The sequence below is a fragment of the Parus major genome, chromosome 7 (assembly GCF_001522545.3).
Source record: "Parus major isolate Abel chromosome 7, Parus_major1.1, whole genome shotgun sequence".
NCBI lineage: Eukaryota > Metazoa > Chordata > Aves > Passeriformes > Paridae > Parus > Parus major.
The window spans coordinates 7772932-7796857 of record NC_031776.1 but is presented as its reverse complement, the minus strand read 5'-3'; the positions used below and the strand labels follow the sequence as shown (position 1 = coordinate 7796857).

General features: G+C 39.1%; 1 protein-coding gene across 8 annotated transcripts in view; it reads right to left on the bottom strand.

Annotated features, from left to right (window-relative positions):
• MYO1B (myosin IB) overlaps positions 1–23926 on the bottom strand; it is a 106586-nt gene that overhangs the window by 15036 nt on the left and 67624 nt on the right. For 3 of the 8 annotated variants that reach the window (XM_015634912.3, XM_015634911.3, XM_015634909.3), the window contains exons 14-25: positions 15312–15317; positions 14118–14222; positions 12569–12631; positions 11597–11797; positions 9088–9314; positions 8716–8916; positions 7613–7706; positions 7030–7179; positions 4904–4972; positions 3243–3329; positions 2851–2937; positions 110–196 (exon numbers count right to left, since the gene is read on the bottom strand). In XM_015634912.3, coding sequence (XP_015490398.1) covers positions 110–196; positions 2851–2937; positions 3243–3329; positions 4904–4972; positions 7030–7179; positions 7613–7706; positions 8716–8916; positions 9088–9314; positions 11597–11797; positions 12569–12631; positions 14118–14222; positions 15312–15317 — 1377 coding nt within the window. The remainder of the gene's footprint in view (positions 1–109; positions 197–2850; positions 2938–3242; positions 3330–4903; positions 4973–7029; positions 7180–7612; positions 7707–8715; positions 8917–9087; positions 9315–11596; positions 11798–12568; positions 12632–14117; positions 14223–15311; positions 15318–23926) is intronic. The other 5 variants (XM_015634913.3, XM_015634910.3, XM_015634915.3 and 2 more) reach the window with 5 other exon arrangements.

Genomic DNA, 23926 nt, shown 5'->3' with positions numbered 1-23926 from the left:
AAAACATCCCTTCCAGTGAGCCCACACAACTGCTTGTTTATTAAGTGTTAGTAAGGTGTGCCACGCTTTACTGAGTTCATGTTGACAGACGGGAGTGTTGAGAAAGTACCTTCAGTCCAAGCCAGTAAGCCCAAATGACTGCCACAGCATGCTTACGCCTAGCCTCCTCCTTCAAGCGTTTCAACTCCCTCCGAGCCTAGAAGGTTCAGAGAGTGAACAAAAGAGACAGCCCGATGCAGACAGCACGATCATGAGCAGGGAAACACCTGTCCCACACCAAACAGCCAGGAGGGAAAAGGGTGCAGGACCTGCGGCACCCAGCGTGCCCTGTGAGCTGGTGTGAAGCCACACAGGAGGGCAAAAAAGCCACCACTGCTGCTGGTGTGGCATGTACAGGTGGGAATTTTGTCAGCCCTTCCTCTTCCTCTGTGCACACATCCCATAATTTGGTTCTGATGGGAGAGCTTTGCCGGCAGTTTCACAGTCAAAATGATGCACGTGAAAATCAAGGCTTGCTAAAATCTCACTATCTACTCACTTCTTCCACTGGCAACTGCCTGGGTAGGACAGAATCAGCTCTGAAACAATGTGTCATGATGACTTTCTAGCATTGTAATGAGGGCTTTTATTCTGAAGGTTAATTTTTATTTTGATCTTTATGTATTTAAAAAAAAAATAAAATTCTCTAGCCTGTTAAAAGATGTCTGTGGAATTTAGGGGTAAAGCCATCAAACCTCACACATTCCTCATGCACAAAGAGATAGGCACCTTCCTACCTTTCATCAATCATTCCATTTTAGGAAAGCAATTTGAGGCATGTGTGGGCAACTTAACAGAATGTCGCATTTTAGGAGATACCAGCACACTTTTTATTCAGTTATCTGACGACAACACTCAGGGAAGAGTTCCAGTATTACAGGCTCAGTCAGAGCAGCTGTAGCCCTGTACCTGCACTTGTCAAGCTGTAAGTTACCAGACTTGTGCAGCAGCAGTTCCAGCCTGTGCCAGTTGTGCTCTTCTGGTGCAGCTGGAAAGGTTAATGTGCAGTAGATGTGGACTCAGAGATTGTGTTTTCACTCATCTGCTTGGCAAAAAAGCTCCTTCTGCACAGCAATGTAAAAGCAAGAACTATGCAAAGCTAAGTATTTGTCTATCTTGTGAAAAGGAAGGAAACTGAGTACTTGAGGTTCACTCTTGTTTAATTTTTTTTTTGTTAGCTTGTTTGTGGGTTTCTTTGGTAAAGCGAGAAACTTTTGATGATAACTTTTAAAAATTTTTGTTCTAAATATTTCCCCAGGAAAAGATAAAAGAGCACAGCAATAACAAGTTGTCTCTCTTATCAGAGACTGTAATTATTTTTATAATCTTAATTCAATTTAGATTATTATCTTTATATACATATATATCATTATATTTAGATTATTTCTATTTAAGGAATAAGGAGACAATTTTTCACTAAATTCCAGTTCATTCAGTAAGCCAGTTCATAAAAATAACTACAAAACCATGTTAAATATTCAAATCTACTAAACATTCCAATGAGGAACTTCAACATGGTTAACACTATTGTATCCAATGGATGTACCTTTTAATTCAAAGGAACATCTTAAAACTATGAAAACAAATATCTCTTCTGCAATACTGAGCAATTTTTTGGTGAAAGGAACTCTGGTTAAAAATAAAATATATTCTCAATGTGTTGTGTTTAATCAAATGTAGAGGAAACGGTGTGTCTGTCAAATTAGAGGATTACCTAAATATCAAGCTAGAAATGAAAAGTTCCAAAGACTCTCTAGTATGAAGGAAATTCTGTACATGTTTGTTTGGATTCCCAGGGCTGCCATTTTGCTGGAAATCTAATAGATTTTTACCAAAATAGCAAAGGTCAAACACAGCATTATACTCCAAATGTAATTTGAGCACATTTCTCCATCCACTTGGCAAGGTGTTCTAACAACACACCCACTACATAAATAGCAACTGAAAAATGTTTTAAATCTAACATATTTATGGTTTTCAACTAAATTAGGAATTTATTAATTGAAACCAATATATTTTTGACCTCTAGTGAACAGCATTTCAAATGTTCACATATCCCACAACGACAGGCTGGGGATTAGCAAGAATCTTTCAGTGGGACTTTGCTTCTGAAAACAAACAGCTGATGCTGAAATTCCTGGGATTTTTCTGGAGCTGTAAGTTTAGAATTGCAAACTAACATCATTTTCTGCTAAAAGATCAGCTCATAAAATTTTGCTTTACTTGAACTTACTTAATTTTTTTTTTTTTTACTGGTTCAAATCACAGCCAGAAAATTAAACCAATCATAGTTAGAATTTAATGAAACTTAATAATGTTGGTTTGAACTTGTAGGTGAAGACTGTCCAGAGTACAGATTACAATATATGGTGAAAATCTCAACTGGATCACTAACACAGTGTCACTGAAAGCACTTGTTGGGGGCATGGGGAGGAACACACCAAAAATCCCAGACCTTCTCTCCCCCCTCCACAAACCATGCTTTGCATATTTACATGTAGTTAAATGCATTTCCTAAATTGAGATTACTGTAGTCCAGTCATTTTTAATCTAGTCTAATGCCTTGTTAGTGCAAATCTGTACTTGGTTGCCATGCAAAGAATTTCCTACTCTACAAAAAACTGGCACACACAGTGCCATCAGATTTATTAGGTGTGGCATGAATGGAAATGGAAGGAATCGATGATCATGCTCTATTATTTAAGAGTGAATTGTATTAGTCATTAATTGTCACTATGAAATAGTGATTAAATGCTGATATTGTTGAGTAATGAAAGGGGGAGGGGGGCATGTGATATGTGCATGAAGTACCTTATATCCAAGCCAGAAAGCCCAAATAACAGCAATAGCATGTTTATTTCTAGCCTCGTCTTTCAGTCGTCTCAGTTCCCTTCGTGCCTGTGATGCATTTGAAAAGGGGATATAGAAAAGCTTAGGAAAGAAAAGGTTACTGCAAGTTCCCATTGGTGCAAGAAAGAAAGCAAGGAACCAGTCACTTCAAATAGCAAATATTAAAGCGTGTCCCAGCTTCCCAGATTGCACCAGCTACGACATGTTAGCAGCAAAGAGAAACCAAAATAACAGTTGAAGCAGTCAAAGCAGTTTAAGCCACTGACAATATTCCCAGATAACTATCCTGAGGGATATCCTTCTTCCTTCTATGTAGGGACACACAGCTGCACAGTCTGCTGCCATTTTCTTACCTGGGTACCATGCCAATAAGCAGCAATTACTGTGGCAGCCTCATTACAACGCTTCAGATGCTTGAGTTCCCGAAGAACTTTCCGAGCCTGTAAAAAAATTTAATATTTTTTTTTTAATAGCTAACTTTTTTATATTTTTGAGGTAGGACACTGCAACTTGTAAATCTAGACAAAACAAAAAGAACACCACTTCCAAATCCCCAAGCAAATACATTCATAAATGCTGCTCAGCCTAATATTTGCTGCTCCAGGGAGGATTCTGTGCTGCAAGACTTTGGGACTGGCAGGTTAGGGGATCTTAGTTCAATGCTCAGTTTTCTCCCAGATTTGCTGCATTACCTAAGATATCTATATGTCTGTTTGTACAATGGCAACAATATTTTTTTTCTCCATACAGTAAATGTCTAATCCATTTAGAGTGCAATAAAGAATAAATCACAAGTAAATTGTCTGGCTTTAGGTCACACTAAAGGCTGCTGTCGTACCAGGCTTTCATGCACAGTAATGCTACTGGAAAAGAGCTTGTTTTCCAATGGCAAACAGAAAACCATAACTCAAGATGATGCTTTTAACCCAGTTTTCTTCAAATAATGCTCATGGGAAAAGACAGCACATCAATAGTTTGACTGAAAGGATATTTTTAACCCATTTAAACAAAATAATAAAGACAAAATAAAAAGCCAGAGAAACAGCAAAATCTGATGATGTTACCTTATTGCTGGCAAACTTTAAAGCCTTCTGGGCAGGAGAGATTATTTACAGCAATAGCTGCTAACTGCAGCCCCTTCCTTCCCTGTCTGACAGAAAGGGAACTGACTCCGGAACGAAAGGCAGCTCTCTCTTCCCTAACTGGCAGGGAAAGCCACCTTTAGCAGGATGAAGAAAGGTTAATAAGAAAACAGAGAAGCCCAGGTTTGTTTTTTCTGAAGCTGGACGGCAGTAGTTGCTTTAAGCATCATGCCTCCTTTCATACGAGCTGTTAATCTCATTTTTACCTCCTACTAAAGCATCTTTCCTTAAATATCTACTGGAATGCCTGATTATCCCTTCACAAAGTACAAACCTTTCAGAAAAGAAGTAAAGTTGTGGCAAACTCAGGCACAGCAATAAACTACTTTCTTAACATAAGTATACTTTCACTCCTCTGCTTAGCAGACAGAGGTGAATTGAGGATTTCACCCAGATAACATACTGCCCAGGCAACCCAAACTCTTTATTTTAATCCTGCTTTCAGTTGGATTCATTCTTCGGGAATCCTGTAAAGCATAAAATAACTGTCAACCACAACTTGTTTCTTCCAAATCAGTCCAGCACTACATTCTTCCTAAGGTCAGTGGCAGAGCCCCAGAGCATCCTTCTCTGGAGCTGCTGGCCTTCTCAGTTCCTTGGCAGAAGATTCTTCAAGGATAACCAGAGGTTTAGTGTGGTCCCAGCATCCCACTTGCACCGTTTGCAGGGATTTATAGCCCAGGCAGCACATGCAGATATCCTGAACTCACCTGTTCTACAGCAAACACAAGTGTTTAATAATGGCTGTGGCACAGCCACAGCTCCAAGGAGAGAAGGTGTGAAAGGCAGGAGGCTCAGGGCACTTGGAAAGCGTTGTCTGACCTGCTCCTTACCTCACCAAACAGAGACAGCCTCAGTAGCAGGAAACTCACCTTCCACCCTCTGATGTACGACTGTACTGTAATAGCCGAACTCTTTATCTTCTGGTATTTTTTTTGTTGCTGTATTGAAAATAAGCATGTGATGCTTAGAACAGAATATTACGTCTGTTAAACACTGCATAATAAACCTTTCATTAATAACATTTGACAATATGCTTGAGGAGACAAGCACTAAATGTAAAAAGTGAACAATTTCTGACTGAGCAGATTAGAGTGTAGATTCTGTGTTCAGCTCGAGGGGAAACAAAGCACATCAACAATGCTGCATGGACAATGTCACTCTGTTTACAGAAACACTAAGTTCATGGTCAGCAGCACAAATGCAGATTAAATGCTAACAGTAACAGCTTTATTTGTCTTTCCCACCACCAGAGTAGAACACAAGCTGTCACAAATGCTCAGGTTTGTTGGCTAAGCTTTTTACCTCCTTTTCATAAGACATGAGCTGTTCCTATTACCCACACTGCCTTTATTATGGCTGATGATAACTTAGGAAGAGGGGAAAAAAACAAAACCATGGATTCCTGAATGAGATGTTGGAGTACTATTTAAGTATGCCAGATTGAAAAATAGATTTCCTGACAGCTGAGCACTTTCCTTCTGAAAAGCTCAGTTCTCCAGTAGCCCAGCAATTAGTGTAACACTAAATTGACAGACTTCACAACAGGGCTTTTAGGCTTGATATTCAGCCCACTCAGTGACAGTGAAAATCTCTGTGAGCAAGCTGGAGAAGGTCCCCTCTGGGCCACCCTCATGCCATGGCTGCTGTCCATCATGCCCTGCAAGGTAACAGACAGATAAGTGCCTGCAGATGCTTAAGTCAAGCCTCCAGCACAAGGAATTGCTCAATAAAAGCTTTATTCATTCCAGGAACTTCCTGTGAAACCTTCCAAAGCACAGTGCCTACCAGTCATGTTGGGTTAGAACACTGCCTTCCATCCACATGCAGAGGCTGAGGAAATGTCTCTACCATCACCAATAAAACAACTGCTGCCATGTTTCACCAGCCACCCAATAAAGGCTTACAGTTAAGAAATCAGCAGTTCTTGGTTGTGTATTTGTTTTCATTTCTTTATATTTAAAGTTGTGCCAATGTAGCTGAAGTAAGTCCATTTTAAATTCATTAAGACTGTGTGAGATCGTAATGAAGCCTTATGGGCACAATGATGCTGTTTGTAGGAAAGGGGCTTCCAGTCACACAAAGTCAGAGAGAAGAGTTTTTACAATAAAAAAGTATGCTTCAGTCATACTTTTTCCAAATTACCTACACTTCCCTCTAATTATCCAAGAGAAGTGAACCGAACACTGATGGCTTTCAAGAGTCAACCAAAAACCAGGGATTTGTCAACTCTGCAGTTTAAGAAGACTTTCCATATTTTATCAAGGTTTCTGATATGCTTGTGCTATTCTCTAGCAATAACAAAATGCGGCTGAGAAGTTCAAGAGTGGTTTTAAAAACAAATAAATCTTTTTTTATCATGTAAGTCAGCATTGTTTACTAACTGCCAAGAAGACGTGAAAGAGTCGTGTAACAGCGCTGTTCAGTTCGTGGCACAGAACACCCAGTCCACACACAGAACTGAAACTGCTTTAGGATGAACTGGATCGATAATGATACCAAATTATGAGTCTTAAGAGTTACAATTAAAATAAACCCCTAGGGGCAGCATTCTTGAGTCTAAGGCAAATGTTCCAAATAAGGCAAAAACAGAAAAAGGCTTAGGAATGACTGAATTCCACAGCAGTGCACATATGTGTATTACTGAACATTTTTTACACATTAACCATATGTTCTGAGAGCACTGTAAGCATTGGAAAGCACAGCATTTTAGCTGAATGAAAAAGACTCTTCCCAGCTGAGCCACAGAATCCTGCTCTCCCAGAGTGAAAGGACTCTGGTGAGGTTTTTAATTTTATAAAAACAAGCACAGTGTAAGCACTTAACAGTAGTCTACAGAAACTAAATCTTCTTTATTCCCACTATTGGTACTTAAGTATTAACATAAAATTGAATTCTTCCAACAGCTCCCTGTACATATTGAGGAAAAATATCCTACCAAGGTTATATGTATTAAACAATGAAGAGAGCCCCCCATGTAGTGAGGATGGTATCTTACTGCATATCTCCTGTACCAGGAAGCGATCACAATCTGGCATTTTTTCATCAACAAGAAGCGAGTACGGCACTTCCAGCCTCTGTAAATCTTTTCAATTAGAGTAGCCAAGTCCTCCAAACGCTGCTTTCTCAGGTCTTCTAGTTTGAAGAGCTGGGTGTAGGGGTTTTTAGGGTTTTGTTTGACATTGGAAGAAAAACAGCAGGAGAGAAGAGACAATGAAAAAAACCCATAAGCACAGCTCTTGTAAGAGAAATCTCTTCTTTACTGAACTACACTTTCAGTCACACATTGTTTTATTCATCTCCAGAGCTACAGGCAGGTGCACCAACAAGATTTGTGGCAGATAAAATGTCACATGTCAGTGCTCAAAAATTTTGTTATATTAAAGCTGACAACTGCTGTAGAATCTTGATTCACATTGATTTTAATGGGTCTAACATTAAAAAGTGGGTTTTTTTGTAATATTACATTCATGGCAATATATCAAAGCACAGCATGCAGAAAAATCTGTAGGAACCAGGTAGTGAATGATGCTGTCCTCATGAGAGAGGGCTTGATTTTGCAGAAGGCATTTTTCACTTACTGTTCTTGGGTTGCGGATGAATATCTTTGATCTACCGAATGAAAATTCATCTTCAGGGATTCCCAATTCATTAAACAGCACCTCTACTCCAGCCCTAAGAAGAAGTAAATGAGCATCACAAACATGACCCCCAGCTCTAAAACTTCTTAGTTTACATATTCACAGTTTAATTTATGGAAAGTATATGAAAGCCTATTTTAAACTTTTAAATAGTGCTTGGCATAAGATTAAAAATCTAACTCGTTTACCCAGTGGTTTACTCAGCTAAAGGCAAGAATAATCACTGTAAAGATTCAGAATAATTTGACGAAAGAAAGAGCAAATTTTATTTTACAACATCAGCAATGGTCTATTTTTTCCTCTTACATCTATAATTATATTACTTAAAAACAGAAGAAAGGAAAAAAGAAGGTCTCACACTAATGTCAAAATGTGAAACAGACTGACGAGTTTGACAAATGTCAGTGTTCCACTCTATTCAAATGCATTTTATGAACACCAACAGAAAAAAAGGAAAGTGGAACTGTGAAGATCTTTGTGATGATTATTGTAATGCTATTGTTACCAATACTGCACTGCTACCATTGTCTTGAAAACCTAAAGAGTTAAATTGTAGCTAAAATATGTTAATCAATTGTGAAAGATATTTAAACCATGCTTTTGGTGGCCACATGTAAAAAGAAATAATATAAGCTTATTTGCCCATCCCAGACATTATTTTCAAAAATATACGTAAATACTATGCAATTTAAAAGTGTATTTAATATGATTGATTTGCAAGAGGCATTATCTCATAATCATTCCCCAATCGTTATTTAAAGTTATTCCTGAAAGGACAGAGGAACATTATATGGCTGTCTCAAAAAAATTAGTTGAGACTTTGAAAGTTGGTTTTTATAGATAAATACCCTCCTGATCATTCCAGACCTCCCAGTTATTTTGAATCCACTGTAGAATCTCTCTTACACCCTTTCTTTCAGACCCAAATCAGTAAGGCCTGCACTATATTCCTTTTGCAATGTATGCACAACAACTAAAAACTCAGGACATGTGGGAGATGGGAATTTCACTCAGGAGAGGTAGGAATATTGCTGTTTGCCTACCTGGCTGGCCCTCTCCAGTGGGGCCAGGTCTGCTTGCAGAGCATTTTGTACCTCTCCAGGCAGGGCTCGTAGGGCTGCCGGAAGGCGTAGCCCGCTCTCCTGACCCGCACGTTCTCCAGGAGCCCGAGGTACCGGATCTGGTGGCACACCAGGGCTTCATTGAAAATGTGTGCAGCCTTTTTGTCATTGGGCTTGATACACCTGCAAAGGAAAACCAAAAGGGACATCTCTTTGCGCTGTGCACACCAACAATTATTACGGTGAGTTTAAACCATACATCTCAATAGTTCATCCTTGGACATCAAGATTTGTTTTGGTTCTTCATAACCTCGTCAAACAAATTCACCAAACCTTTGGCACTGGGGAATTTACCTGATGTAGTTTGGATTTTTTGTCTGGAGATTTTTCATCAGGGTAGCAACTGAAGCCTTGAACTGTGAACCTGCCGTTGGTGGTCTCTTCAGATTGATCTTAGCAGGGTTTCCTTCTGGGAACAGTGCTTTGATAAGGGAGTGGTTGGCCTTCCACATGGCCTGGGAGAGGTCACGGTACAGAAGATCATTATTTTTGTCAACAAATCCTTCCACCTGGTACATAACCTGAACAACAGAGAAGAGTCTCATCAGTGCAGGTTTTGAACTACAACATAGACCAGTTCAAAACTGACCCAAGAAATTGATTTCTCCTTCTTATGCACTGTCCAAAAGAAACAAAACATACTTGAGCTTTGATTTTAAGTCTGACATTTGGAAAACTTTTTGTTGGATAAAATGTCTGTGAACATGCTACCTGAGAAAGATGCATTTTCTCATACTGCCAACAGTTCCCTGTGTCAATCAATTCTGGCTTCTGAAGTGGAAGAACCCCTTTTTCCATGATAACTCTGACACACCACCACCTGCCAAGACTCCAAAACAATATATTTATTTTTGTCTAACGAGGTTTTTCTCCCTCTCTTTTGGGCCAAAACAACAAACATACCCTTTCCTTTCAAAGTGTTTATGCTTACATTATTTGCCTAACTAAAACAAGATATGGAATATCACCTCTTGCTATCACAGTGCAAGCATCAAGCTGGGCAGCCCCCAGGGGACTGCTATGTTAAAGGACTTTTACCAGGAAAGCAGTCCAATAACAACAAGGATGAGTACAAAGCTCTGACCTGCAGCTGGGTACCCAGGAGGCAGCCAGAGGAACCTCATGCAGATCTCAGATTGCTACTGGCTTCTTTAATTTTTGAGGGTAGGAAATGTATTTGATTAATTGTGACAAGTCATCTGGCTGGTAATACAGATTCTTCTTCAGATCCATGATTTCTCAGCTCTGCATAGGTATGTACTATGTACACAGAATACTGAATGAAAATAGTACTGACATATTTTACACAACAGCAAGTTACTGGGAGCTCAGGCAGCATTTTATTTTGGAGAACATGTTTCTGGTTCTGACAGGTGCAGTAAATGCCACTACTGGAAAAAAAAAATCAACAAAACAACTTCACATGAAATTACTTATATTTCTTAAAAGGAGGGTCAAACTTTTGTTGACCAGCGACAAGATCAAAATGTTCTCAGCTGAAGATGGAAAAACAACATTCCTCCCAAAATAGGAGGAATTCAGTCTGCAGGGTAAGTGAATGCCTGTAACAATCAAAGACCCTCACTGCCTGCTAAGACACAATCTGTGCACAGCCCTTCTTAAAGTACTGGGGTATATTCAATTCACTTACATTTTTGGCATCCAAAGAAAGGTATTAACCTTTTAGGTAAAAGGTAAAACCTTTTAAGTATTAACCCCTGACAGATTATATGCAGTTAAAAACTCTTTTTGGCAAATAATGCTAATGAATGGCTGTCTGAAAGGCTGAAAGTCTGATATTTCCAGGATTTTGAGTGAGAAAATTATCGACCTATTCAAAATTGCAAGATTGATAAAATTTCAGAAAGCATTAAACAGTCCTAGGGAAATGAAACACTTTCGAAATATTCTTTACTGCATGACATTGTCATTTCAGCAGATTCAGACAAGGTATAATTTACATTTACAACCCTACCTTTACTTTTAATTTTGTTTTTTAATCAATTGTCTTCAGTCTATAAATTTAATTATTTTGATTTTTTTAATAAAAAGTCATAATGGATTACACCCTGAAAGCTGTTAGACCTGTATTTATTCATACTGCTTATACTGTAAAATGCAAATACATTTGCAAGCCCTCTGTATAGCTTTCTCTTCCATCTGTTTAAACACAGAGTATCAAATTCATTTCGTTCACATGTACAAAAACTGCATTTCCTCAACAATGTGACAAAGAACTGCAGCTAGCTCAGTGACAAAGTGCATGTTTTCCAAAATATGTCACCAACAAATGTGCATGAATTTTTGTCACTGTGAGCAATGATTTATTTCCAGAGACTTAATGCAGCACCAAATGACATGGGGCACCTTTCTCCTTTGATGGAAGGAGAACTGCTTTGATTTCAGCCAGAGCAGCAGGACTTTGTAAAAGGCAATGTAGTGACAGGACAAGGGGTAGGGGCTTCAGCCTGACAGAGGGCAGGTTTAGGTGAGATATCAGGAAGGAATTGTTCCCTGTGAGGGTGATGAGGCCCTGGAACAGGCTGCCCACAGAAGCTGTGGCTGCCCCATCCCTGGAACTGTTCAAGACCAGGCTGGATGGGGCTCCAGTGAAAGGTGGTTTGGAACTAGGAGATATTTAAGGTCCCTTTCAAGCAAAACCATTCCAAGATCTCTTAAAGCCTTCCAGCCCAAATCACAGATTTTAGGCTTAAGACAGAAAAGATTAAGAGAGGTCTGGATTTTTTAATCAGCTACACCAGCCCCCCACACACACACACCACGTGCTCCCTTCAGCAGGTACCTTGCCAGCATAATGCTGAATCCTGAAGCAGCTGTGAGGCAGGGAGGTGTCATTGAGGAACCGGGAGCACTTGCTCATCCTGCTCTCAAAATGCTGGTGAGTGGCACAGACCTGATTCAGTTTTTCTAAAAAGGTGTCATCGGTAACAGTTCCCGGTCTCAGGCATTCTTCATCCAGCATGGCCAGGATTCCAGTTTGGTTCTGAAGTTTCAAAACAAGAGCTCTAGTACTTGTTTCCATCACAGCACAAAAAAAGAGACCATTCACTTGTTTGACTTCTGCTACCCAGAAAAACATTCTTCGAGCCATCTCAAAGTTTGGATCTTTTTACCTCATGACCATTTCCAACTGATTTTTAGCACTTGCATTTTTGAAAGACTTTTTATGAGATCTGAATCCTGAAATTCACTTTGAAACATCTTGTCAGTTGTTCTGACAACAAAATTCTGACAAGCAACTCTGACTGGATACTGAAAAGTATCCATTGTATGGTAAAATCACCATGTATTTTATGTTAATGGTTAAAAACTGTTCTTTTCTGATTGTTAAGGAATTTTACCTTTCTTGCATTTGAAGCCTTCTCAGTATATACAAGTACTTTGAGTACCTCAAACACTCAATAACAGGTAATTGAGTTTTCTGATTTCCATATGAAAAGAAATATTAATTACAATGCAGCATGTGATATTTGCTATGGAAAACAGCCCTAAATGTAAACATTTAAGAGCTGTTTAATCTGGGTTTGTTGGAGGCTCTTTTGTGTAGGTACTGCTGAATACTTCTACAAAAGTAACATAGCTTATAAAAAAGAACCTTTGTAGTAAAATAAACTTCTACCACACAAAGTAAGATGAATAATACAATGAACGGCATGTTTCACAAAATTTAGTGCATGAGGATGCATACAATGTTACAGCTAAATTAAATCCACGCATTAAAAATTATCCAGAGATGTTCTTGAATTCAACTTACGTTTTCTATTAGGTCACAAATGATAGCATTGTTGAAATATTCAATATGAGTCCATTCAATCCCCTATAAGAAAATATAAATACATGTGTGAACAGGAAGACAGTGAAGGGAGCTTTTCCTCTAGGCAATTAAAATAGTATTCCAGTTAACCATGGTACTACTTTCAAATTTAATCCTTCATGCTTACCAACAATTCATTTATTAAGGAAAAAATAAAAGGCAATCATCTACTACTAACATTATCTGCACAAAATGAGTGTCCTTGAGCGGCTGCCAAAGTCGCTCTCCATTCCTTTCCCCCACCCATGTCAGCTTCCCATGCACTCCCTGGCTGCAGGCCAGGCTCCTCCCGTGCTGCCCACGCTTCCCACTGGCCAGAAGGAAATCAGCCCATGTCACTGCAAGCTCCTGAGATCAAAATTTCTAACTTCTTCGTTGTTGGGTGCTTTTTTTTTGTTTTCTTTTTTTTAATGGGAGGAAGAAAGAGGGCTAAATTTAGATAAGACTTTTGAAAAATCCAGAGTATGACTGCTGTTCAGATGTTCTTAATATCTCAATTTTTTTTCGAACATCAGTGATAAAATTTCCAGCATGAGATGCCAATGCATCACGAGGTAGCACTGGTAGGGCAAAGGACTGAAAGAAGGAAAATATTAATTTCATTCTTAATTTGCACTCTGTGGTACTTCTTACAGTTTACTTTTCTCACAGCATTTGAAATATCATTCAAGAACAAAATTGCAGTAATGATGGTTCACCACTGAATGCAAAATTAAAAAGAGATGCTGAAATTTCATGTTATCCTCATGATCATAAGGCAGAAACTTTATGTAATTTTTAAAAATGTTTATACAGAAAAGTGGTATCATCCAGTTTGAGCACAGACAGTGTGTGCCAGTTTTTACAGCTGGCAGCTGCTATTTTGTCTGAGCTCTGTGTATCATGTGGAGCACTGCTAAAACCTATTAAAACTTTAGCTTGATGTTCACTCACAGAATAACATCAAAAACCAGAGGCTGGACTCCATAGGAGATCTTAAATTTATCCATGAAGCTCACAGGACTCCCTTCAATACAAACCTGAAAGAACACTAGAACCAAAACTCCATTTGCAGTTTCTTTTGTGTGCTATTACCTTTGCCACCCAGTTCCCTCTGAGGAAGGACTGGCTGTGGCTATTCTTGGGGTGCATCCCAGACACTGCTGTATAATCCAAAACACAGGCTGCAGGGTAATGGCACTAATACCAGAAAGTGACATTAGTGCTCTAATAAACCAATTAGCCCTTGCTCAGAACTCCCAGTCATTGTTGCCAATGAATGAATCAGAGCTGGGTCTTGTTTTCTGGAGAACTCATAATGTGAAACAAATGCCAAACCAACATTTTTTGCTTGATGTAACTACCACACAGCCCCACACAAACATGCTCCATGTCAGTCCTGGGGTCAAAAACTGCCTCTGTTGCCTGAAAAATGGTTCCAGCCTGCATGTCTGTGTATCTTTACAGGGACAGTGGGAGGAGGATAAGGAAAGATCCAGTCAAGTATTACCTCTCGGATGTATTCCTCCTGCTCTTCTTTGAGGGTAAGTTCAATGAAGATCTGCTGCAACTTCTCATTACAGTAGTTGATAATGAATTGCTCAAAGCTGTTGTCCTGTCAGATGAAACATGTTTGAGTTTGCTTTGTGTAAACAGCCTGGAACCCAGCCGGAGTGAGTTACTACAGCAGCTGCAGGTCAACAAGCTGCTGCATTAACTACTCCTTCCAGTTTTGTGATGTGATGGTTGGAGTAATATTTGATTGAGATCACAATTAGTTTAGAAATTTTAGACCAAATCCTTCCCTGAGGCTTTGTCCATTGGGAAGGACAAAAATCTCTGTAGGTTTTATTCATGATGCCTCCACACTGATTCATTTTAACAAGTCATAAGGACACCTGTGGTGTCAGGGAATAAACAAACAAAGTTTTGCCTGCACTAATCTGTCCCCATATGTAAAATGTAGTCTCCTGCAGGGTCTGATAAATAAAATCATGACAGTAGCATTAGCTCTTTTCCACTCAGCAGCCAATAAAGCATCCTATTTCCCCACAGAGCAAGGCTATTCCAGTTGCAGCTGAGCCTGGGTTAAGAGATTATTGGCTCCAGAGGTCAATCCACCTCCTCCCTGCCAACAAACTGCCCCTTGAAATGATGGGAAACAAAAGAGCTTCATTGACTAAAATTCCTCTAACAGGCTAATTCATCTAAAACTGGGTTAGGGAGCAAGCAGATGTGTGACCCTTTGCAGAAGGGACCAGGGAGCGGAGCAGACCCCAGCAGGAGGGGTGGGCACAGGAAGGAGGCTTGGTGACTGCCCCATCACAGGCTGTGACGTGACACTGCCTTTTTAAACTACCAAATAATCTGCTGTACTGTACCTGTGAAGCTTAAATTATGCTGATAGAATTTTTATCACTGAAGGGTAATCATTTGAATGTTTGAATTAAGGATCTGGTTGCTAAATGAGATTAAGAACACACAAGCAGATTAGAAAATATTGAGGTAGCACAGATTACTTTTATCATTTTAGTTTTAAATGAAGCAAAATCATAGCTGATCACCAAAATTCCTCAGCCACAAATTCTGCCCCTCTCACCAACTGCAATTATCACTCAGAGATTGCAAAACTTGCATAGCTCTAGATGAGAGAGTTAAAATTTGGCATGCAGCAAAATCAGCACTGCAAACAAGTCATACTTACTGCATTCTGTTGAAAAAGAAATTACATAAACTGAAGTCAGTACTTATTCTACTTCCATAACAACAAAGAATATATCTATTAGCATTTATTTAGCATACCAAGTAGATCAATCTCTGTATCACTGAAAATGCAAAGTACTACATAAATATTATGTATCACATCTTGCTCAAATATGTAGGTGAGTCTATCTTTAGGTACTGTCTAAATATTATAAAATAAACCAAGAGGTTGAGACACATCAGAGTCTAACACAGAACAGCGTTTTTGCATTGCCCTGTCTCTAAATCACCAGGTAATTTTTCGTCTAAAAGCCATTTTTATAACCTTGGGCATACAAATCTCTGCAAAAGAAGAAGAGAATGTGGAAGGTAATAGAGAATACTGGAGGAAGAATGAGTGTAAGTTTATTTGACACATGCAGATAAGGCCATCACTTCAGATACACTGAGTGTGAAGGAAAAGGACCCCAACTGTCACATCACCCAGACAAAGGGTAAAACACTCTGCACCCTCCTGCCAGGCATGTGCCACCCACCTCTGAGAGACTGCTTCTCCAAAAGACCAGGTTATTCTGATTAAAAGGGCTGCAGGACTATTCACTCACAAATTATACAGGCTTGGTCATCAACAGAGGATGGAAACTGAACAGAAAATCCAGCTAAACCATCTAACTGAAAGGTCATTAACAATACATTAAAGTAATTGCTAGATGTTTTCCTGATTTGCTGTGTATCTGTGATATTTATGGCCTGCCAAAAAAAAAAAAAAAGGCAAACCAAAATCCATAGAGTTCACAAATCACTCACTTTGAGCTCTGAAATTCTATTTGACATTGCCAAGCCACTGAAAATTGCTATTCCAGGAAAAAAGTTATTGAAGAGCAGCAGCAATGTTGTTTTTTATGAATAACACAGAGCAAAAGGCTAAGACAGCTAATTATGGCAAAGAAAATGAGGGAAAATGTATGAAATTACTGAACTTCTCAAAACACTTAACTCTGAGCAGACCAGAAGATATTTGGTAAATTAAATACACTTCGGAAAAGTGTAGAAAACCCTGTATGAAACAAAACAGAGTGTTTAGCTCTAAGAAATTCTAAGGAAGGCAACAGAGGTTGTGCATTTATCCTCATTCATAATAATGAATATCTCTGATTTTTAATTATGTGAGGGCTCCACAAAGCATATACATTCACAAATGAGAATAACCTATATCAGTGATAGCACATCACTAAACCCACTCAGGAGACAGGGGCTGGAGGAACCCAGATTCCTCATGTTGACCACTTGTATGAAGTGACACAAAGGGGCAGCCAGACCCAAAAGTTGAGGAAGAGCTACTAAATATTCTTAGGAAATTTTAAGGTTGGAAAAGAATAAAAATTAAGACCGTATCTTCTCAAGGTGTCAGCTTCTCTTCCAGGCTGTAATTCTGCTACTTTTAATGTCGAGGGCATCACTTCAATCCCTGCATTTTAATAGCAGCTTTCTAACTATGCCTTTGAAACAACTGTGGAATACAAAATAAAACCTTCAGGGAATGTAAAAGTACACAGTCTCTCAAATGAAATAAAGGTGCTGGGAAAACAGAATGTCACCTGAGATAGGCTTAAAGTCATGTTGAATTTATAGATACAGCTCAACCAACCACCCTCAGCTTATCCTCTGAATCTTTTATCAGATGCTAAATCAAATTTAGAGGAGTAGAAAAATTCACTGACAAAAATCAAAGCCTACTTCACCATGGTTCTCACTTCACAAATAACAGTGTCTTGCTCATCAGCTTCATTCTTTATCAACCTTCATGGTTGGTTTTTCATGAATAACAAGTTTGGAACTCTAAAAACATTATTCTCCATGCAAAAATAAAGTGATCATATAAACTAGCTATCAAGTTCTATCTGTGAGCCACAGCTATTACATACAGGTGCTTGAAAGTCCTACAGAAAATATTCTTTTGTCCTTAATATTTTACCTAACTTCTTCAAAGATTCCTGTGTACCATGGAATCATCTGAAAAAAGCATACATGGTTTGTTGCTGACTTTATACATTTTTATACCACTAAAATACCAATGTGAAACAGACAAAAATATTTCTCTAGCAAAGAAAAAAAAAAAAAAAGAATCTAAAAATCTCTTACTGGTTTCAGGCAGAAATATCTCCATTAGATTTATGAACATAAAATATCTAAAACAGAGCATTTTCCTCTCAACATTAGATACTTTCTAACCTTCTTTCCCCACACAGAATTCAAATTCATTTTTGAGAGCCCAGCTTCCAACAATTTCCAAAGATAAGGCAACTAAGATACCTGCTTAAAACTGAAAACTGGGTACCTTACCATTAGGCAGGAATAAATTCTTAACTTCTACCTGCCTAATAAAGTCTAACTTGAAGTGTTCTATTTTTTGTGTCTTCTCCACTGTTTTCCCCAAATTAAGCAGATGATGTTGATCCAAACCTAGAGACTCAGGTTTATCACACCTCCACAGGTGTTTCTCAATGTCTCCTCTTCCCTCTTAATCTTTCACCACACCATTCTTGTTCAGAGGCAAAGAAACCTTGTTCAGATTCAAAAATCTCCACATTGCTCAAGTCTGCATGACACAGACAAAAAGGTGTCCAGCAACACTTTTTCAAATACATTATGTGAACACAATACAGCTAAAGTAATACATGAGATATATTTAAAGGAAAAGCATCTTTTAAAAGAAAACACTAACCATTTCAAGTCATGAGACTGTTGAAGTACAGAGGACTGATGTCATTAAAATGAACTTTTACCTCAGTGTGAGAGGGGAAAAAGACATACAGAGACTGGTACTTCTGCTCTATCACAAATAGCCCCAGAAAGTCAGGTTTTTAAAATATCAACACAGTTCCAGGCATCAGAAGTCCCTGACTGCCTCCTAACATAAGCAGGTGACCCCAAGTAGCTCCATCAAGCCCCTAGAGAAAATGCCAGATGGCAAAAGTAATGATGATAAAAGACCAACATACTCACTTCACTGAGATGAATGGTGGAATGAAGAGTGAAACCAACCAGCAAATTCAATTTATATGCTACTGTGGTGTCTGGGGATAGGGGGTTTTATGTATGACCACACAAGCATACAAGTTTATGAGATGAAACTAAGGAATATAAATGCTAGGAAGTTAAAATCAGCAAAATGGGAAAATTGCATTTAAAGAAAATGAAAAAAGATACTATTTTAATCTCAGAAAGCAATGACCCAGTTATAACATGACTCACTTGTAATTTTTCAAAATTTTTTGCAAATTCAGTAAAGGCATGTTATCAATATTTATCCCTTTCTTTTCTGTTTACATATACAAACATTTAAGCAATCAAGCTTATTTCCTGTAAACTAGACTGCTCTGGGCTTTTGTGTAAATATCTCTATAGGCAAAGAACCAGAGAGGCACATCTTCTAATTATAAATATTCCAGTATATGCAATCAAGCCATGTTTCAGTGTACCTCACGGAAGCTGTGGGGATTATCCATTTTTCATATTTGTGTAGCTCAACCAACTTCAGCCCTCTTTGTGTGCCAGGTAGAAAACCAGGAGCTCTGAAATCCAGCTTAATCCCAGCTGTGCTGTCCAGGCACACAGCTCTGAACCAAATTTGGACTTAAAAGGGCAAGAAACTACAGTGAATCCAGTGCAGGTGTGATTCGTGGGAAAATGCAGGTACTATCACTTCAACAAACTCAACCTGATAAATTACAGTCCTGGAACAACAGGAATTACAAAAAGGAAAGAACCTCCTGCATAATCAGAACCACTCCTCTGCTGAGACAGAAATAGCTGCTGTAGGGCAAAACATTATTCTCACAACCTGAAGCAGAACATTTGTGTATTTTTTGCTCAGCATTTCAAGTATTTCCTTCGTTGCAAACAGCCAGCCAATGAGATTTACTTCATAAAATTGCATGTTGTGAAATAAGACTCTCTAAATACTTCTGGTATAATAAGATTAATTAAATGGTAGTTAACTTCCTGGGATGCACCTCTGCTTTGAGCATCCCATCACTTAAGGAAATTATTGCTTTACAGTATTTTAAAACCTTCCTGGCACCTAAGAGTCCAACCAAGGTGCTGCCAACCAAGGTCTCTGTAAAGCTCCTCTCTCACATAACACTTGCCAGCAGAGGTAATTGATCAATTATAGATTAAAAATTCAGTTCTCCTCTTTCCCACTAGACTGGGGTTTGCCAGAAGAAGCAGAGGGCTGGGTACACACATTTTGGCAATGCCACTTGCCAGCATATGATAAACTTCTGGGCATCCAGCAAAGGGTTGAACAACTTCAAAAAGGAAATCTGTTGCAAGGTACAGTAGAAAAAGCAGATGGAAATCCTGGTCTGGAGAACAGGGCAACAAAACAGATATCCATGGATGAGTTAAAGCCAAAGTCAAGACATGAAGAATGGGTTCCCAGATTCTTAAAAAAAAAGAAGGAAAAAAAAATACATCCTGATAAGTCAATTTCCTCCTTGGATTGTTTTTGGGTTTTTTTTTTTTTTAATCTAATATGTCATCCTGCTAGCAAATAACTAGATCCTTCTCCCGTAAAATAATCCTTTGGGGTGTTAGAGGAAGACCCTGATCCAGGAGCACTCTCTCAGAGCTCAGTATGCTCTGAAACTGCAATGTCCTTCATGTAATCAACAGGACAGAAAAAGGCAAAGCAACCAGTCAGCAACTGGACCAAGTTGTTGAACAGGTTTAGGGTGAAGTTGGAAATATCTCCCCCATTTTTCCATGACTTTAACACCTCAGAAAGATATTTTCAATGATTACTTCTTATCTGGTTACCTCTCTCTAAAAACAGACAACACAACTATGAATTTGTTAATATAAAGAAAATATTATTTATATTTCTAACATATTCCTCAATAGAGATACCATCATTTTCTTCTTGTCCAGATGACAGCTTACATAGTACATGCAGCAGGACCAAGCTTCTTTCTGTCACCTCAAGGGTGACACAAGAAACAAGAAACAAGCTAATTGCTTTAAATAAAAAGAAGTGCTACCAAAATGCATCACAGACTGTGAGAAATGGACCTGGTTTTACTGCTGGGTGGCTTGTTTGGCTGGCTTACTGGTGATATTTTTATTTACTGGTGGGTTTTACACAGAATGTGGTGGGTTCTGCCATGTCTTTGCACATTCCTGTCTACCTGGAGCAAAAGCAGTTGGTCAGATGCTGTCCCAAAAGACAAGGCAGTCACATCACCTCTGGTCAACTGATTGGAACCAGTCGCTCTCTCCAACCCTATCACCAGTGCCTCCCAGGTTCCTGTCAGGCTGAAAAATGTGGAACACACTGCTCCACCAAGGGACTGAGCAGAAAGTACTCACACTCTCAAACTGTCTTCTCAAGGCCTGGCAAATTTCAACAAGCCTTGTTTGGCAGTGTTAACTTCCATAAAACTGCACTCCAAATCATTAACTTCATCGTATGGACCAGCTGCAGAGTGGCGCCTGGATATTCAGAATTAAGCCTTTCAGCCAACTAGCACAGACAGACATTTCTATCTCTGAAGGGCTGGGCGGGATGAAATACTCACACTCGCTCCAGGACATTCATTTTTACATACCCTACTTCTTGTCTCCACAGGAAATGCACACAACAGGAAACTCAAGACCCAGAGCAACTGGAGAGAGCCTTCTGCTCATCCCTGCCAAGCGCTGCCAGGCCCCCATCATCTGCCTCCTACAGCCTTCGCTTCTTGATCACAAAGGCACCCTTCCGCCCCGCCCCCACACTCTGCAGAGATGCAGAAACGGCTTTCTGCCCAAAAATACACAATCAAACATGGAATAAAACAGGAACAGCCCCAAACCGACCCCAGGAAGCCTGGAACCAAACTGATTCTAAAACTCCCGGTGCCACCAGCCATCATTCCTGCCCCATCTCAAATCACACTGACTACGCACGCAGCCGCTCAAAAATGTGGATAAACATACTTGGAGCAATTAGTGTCAGGCTTCAGGCCACTGCCCAAAACTCCAGCAGCACAGTTACACAACCAGCCCAGCCCTCCAGCCTGCATTTTCACTCTAATCCTAGTCCCTAAATCCTTGCCCACAGACAATTCACACAGAGCCACCCAAAATTTCAGCCTTTCGTTTTGCAAACATTCAGTCCCAGCACTTGGCTTACCACAAAAGGCATGGCAGGATTCAAAAATAAACACAGCTTTACAGCACCTATTTTGTGGATTGCGTAGCCAAGCTTGCTGCTGACATCTGCCAAACCCACAGAGGCTGAGGATTATTGATAGATTTAAATTCCATAATCTGAATTTTTAGACAGCCAAGTCCTTATATCTACTTTCTTGGATGGCATTTGTGTTTGTCTAATAAATGGGGTTTGTGTTTGATAAATATACTAGCAAAACCCAAATCCTAAAGAGTATGTGCCAGCAGAATCAATACTCTAGTTATTGTTTCTCTGCTAATTTCCAAGAAACCTCCAGTTACCCTTATAAATTAACTTCAGTTTAAATTGCAGAAAATTGCAGAAACCAGAGTGAACCGTAAATAAATGAATCTTTCAAAAATGGATGAAAAAAAATTTCTCATTTAAAGGCTTCAATTTGCATAAAATAGAACAAGACTGCTATTGTCATCAAGAAGGTGAAATGTATGATCTTTCAGAATGGAAAATCTGTATTTCTTTATTCACTCTTCTTACACAAGGAACTGTAGGATGATCCAAAGAATCATCCTGAACAGAAAAAAAGGCCAGAGAAATATTGTGCTCTGCCCATTAGGAAACAAAAACCTCAAAAACATAGGAAAAAAAAAATTTAATGTAAAAATCACCCTTCAGTAAGCATATTCCTTGTTGCTTGTTCCAATGGTATTGAGCTTCCTGCGTAAATATTTTGCATGTATATAAAACACTCCTGCTACACCTCCTGTGGGTTTTGATACGTTCTGTCTGCAGGGTGCAAAGCCATTTCAGGTCAAAGACCACGCACTAACAATAAACTTACCTGATTCCCCAGTAGAAACATGATTCATGTAGGTCTTTCTAGCCTCAGCACATCAAACAGCTTGCAAGTTTAAAAGGCCTAAATTTAGGGATGAAGCCTTTCAAGTGCATTTTTGCCAACAAATATTCTTTGTAGAGCTGACACTAGTTCTATCTTTCAGGAAAAGATGTGAAAATCAAAATATGACTAAAGAATTGGGTTCAAGAGGGAACTGCACATTTATAGTCATAGATTTTAACTGATTTATAATTAGATGGATATGTTACTCTCATTAGCTACACCTCAGCTAATATTCTGAATGTTTGGCTATCATGTTTACAAATGTACCACACAGCAAAACACTCTAAATTCCACTGTATTTGTTATGCTATAAATCTTAATATAGTATTAAATTTTCATTGCCTTATGTGGCTGCATAGTATCAAAATTTTATTTATTGATTAGTTGCTTTAATATAATTAAATTTAAACAATAATTCAATTATTTCTGTGATGCTGAACACCAAGCTGCTTGGCTACTATGCCTACCACAGGTCTTAACTCATGAGAGAGAGTCACACCTTGTATGAATGTACTGATGGATTTGGTCCTCAAGTCACAAGGCAAGACCCTCCCCACCTTTTCCAGGAAAACCAACACTTGGCATTTAAAGGAGTGAACAGTAACTACCCACATTATTTTTAAGTTTTCAAGAAAGCCACGCTGTAATTCAGTATGACAGATAAGTGAAAAGAGCCCTGTTTGTTTGTTTTTTTAATTTTTCTCCTGCACTCAGCCACTTACTTATGACCTTCTAAGATGCTGAATGTATAAAAGATGAAAATTACGTGTGAGAAACAGCCTGGTCTCTGGACAAACACAACCCTTCAGCTGACTCATGTGCTGGTGCAAGCTTCTGTCTCCCACCTCTGTGTGCATGTCTAACCTAACCAAACACAGGGCAGCCAGAATAAACAAGCCCTGCCTGAGGAGGATGCCAGCAGCACCATCCCAGTGCCAGCTTCCTACAAGCTGCTCCAAGGAGCAGCTCTCAACAGATGTGGCACCAAGATGCCCGCTCAGCCACCTGACCTCCTGCATGGTATTTTCATAAATATGCTCTTGTGTTTAATGCAAACAACACAAGGGCTCAGCAAGCCCTTGGGGCAGCTCTCAGCCCTCCTTCTCCTCTTCACAAAGCTACTCTGATTTGCACATGGTTGGATGCTTTGCTTCTGCAATGAAACTTACACCACCCTCCCATGAACAATTACTCTTTTCTGGATTATTCCCGTTTTCCACACAGCTTAAACACCCTCCCCAGATTTCTAAGAGGGATGTAGGGAAGTGGGTCAGGACTGCATGTTTTCTACTGGTTTTTTTTTCTCCTCAGATGAGTTTCTAGTTTAAACACATACTGATTCCAACCAAGATCTATAAATCTCTTAACAAAAACTGTCAGAACAAGATTTATGAAAATGCTCTACCCCTGGTGCTCTCTAACCCAATTAAAAACTCCTCACGGATTGTTTTGTTTCAAAATACCACCAGTCTAAAAATACTATTGTAAACAAACAGCAGTGAGCCACAGATCTTTAGCTAGGAATAGGTACAGAGTATTT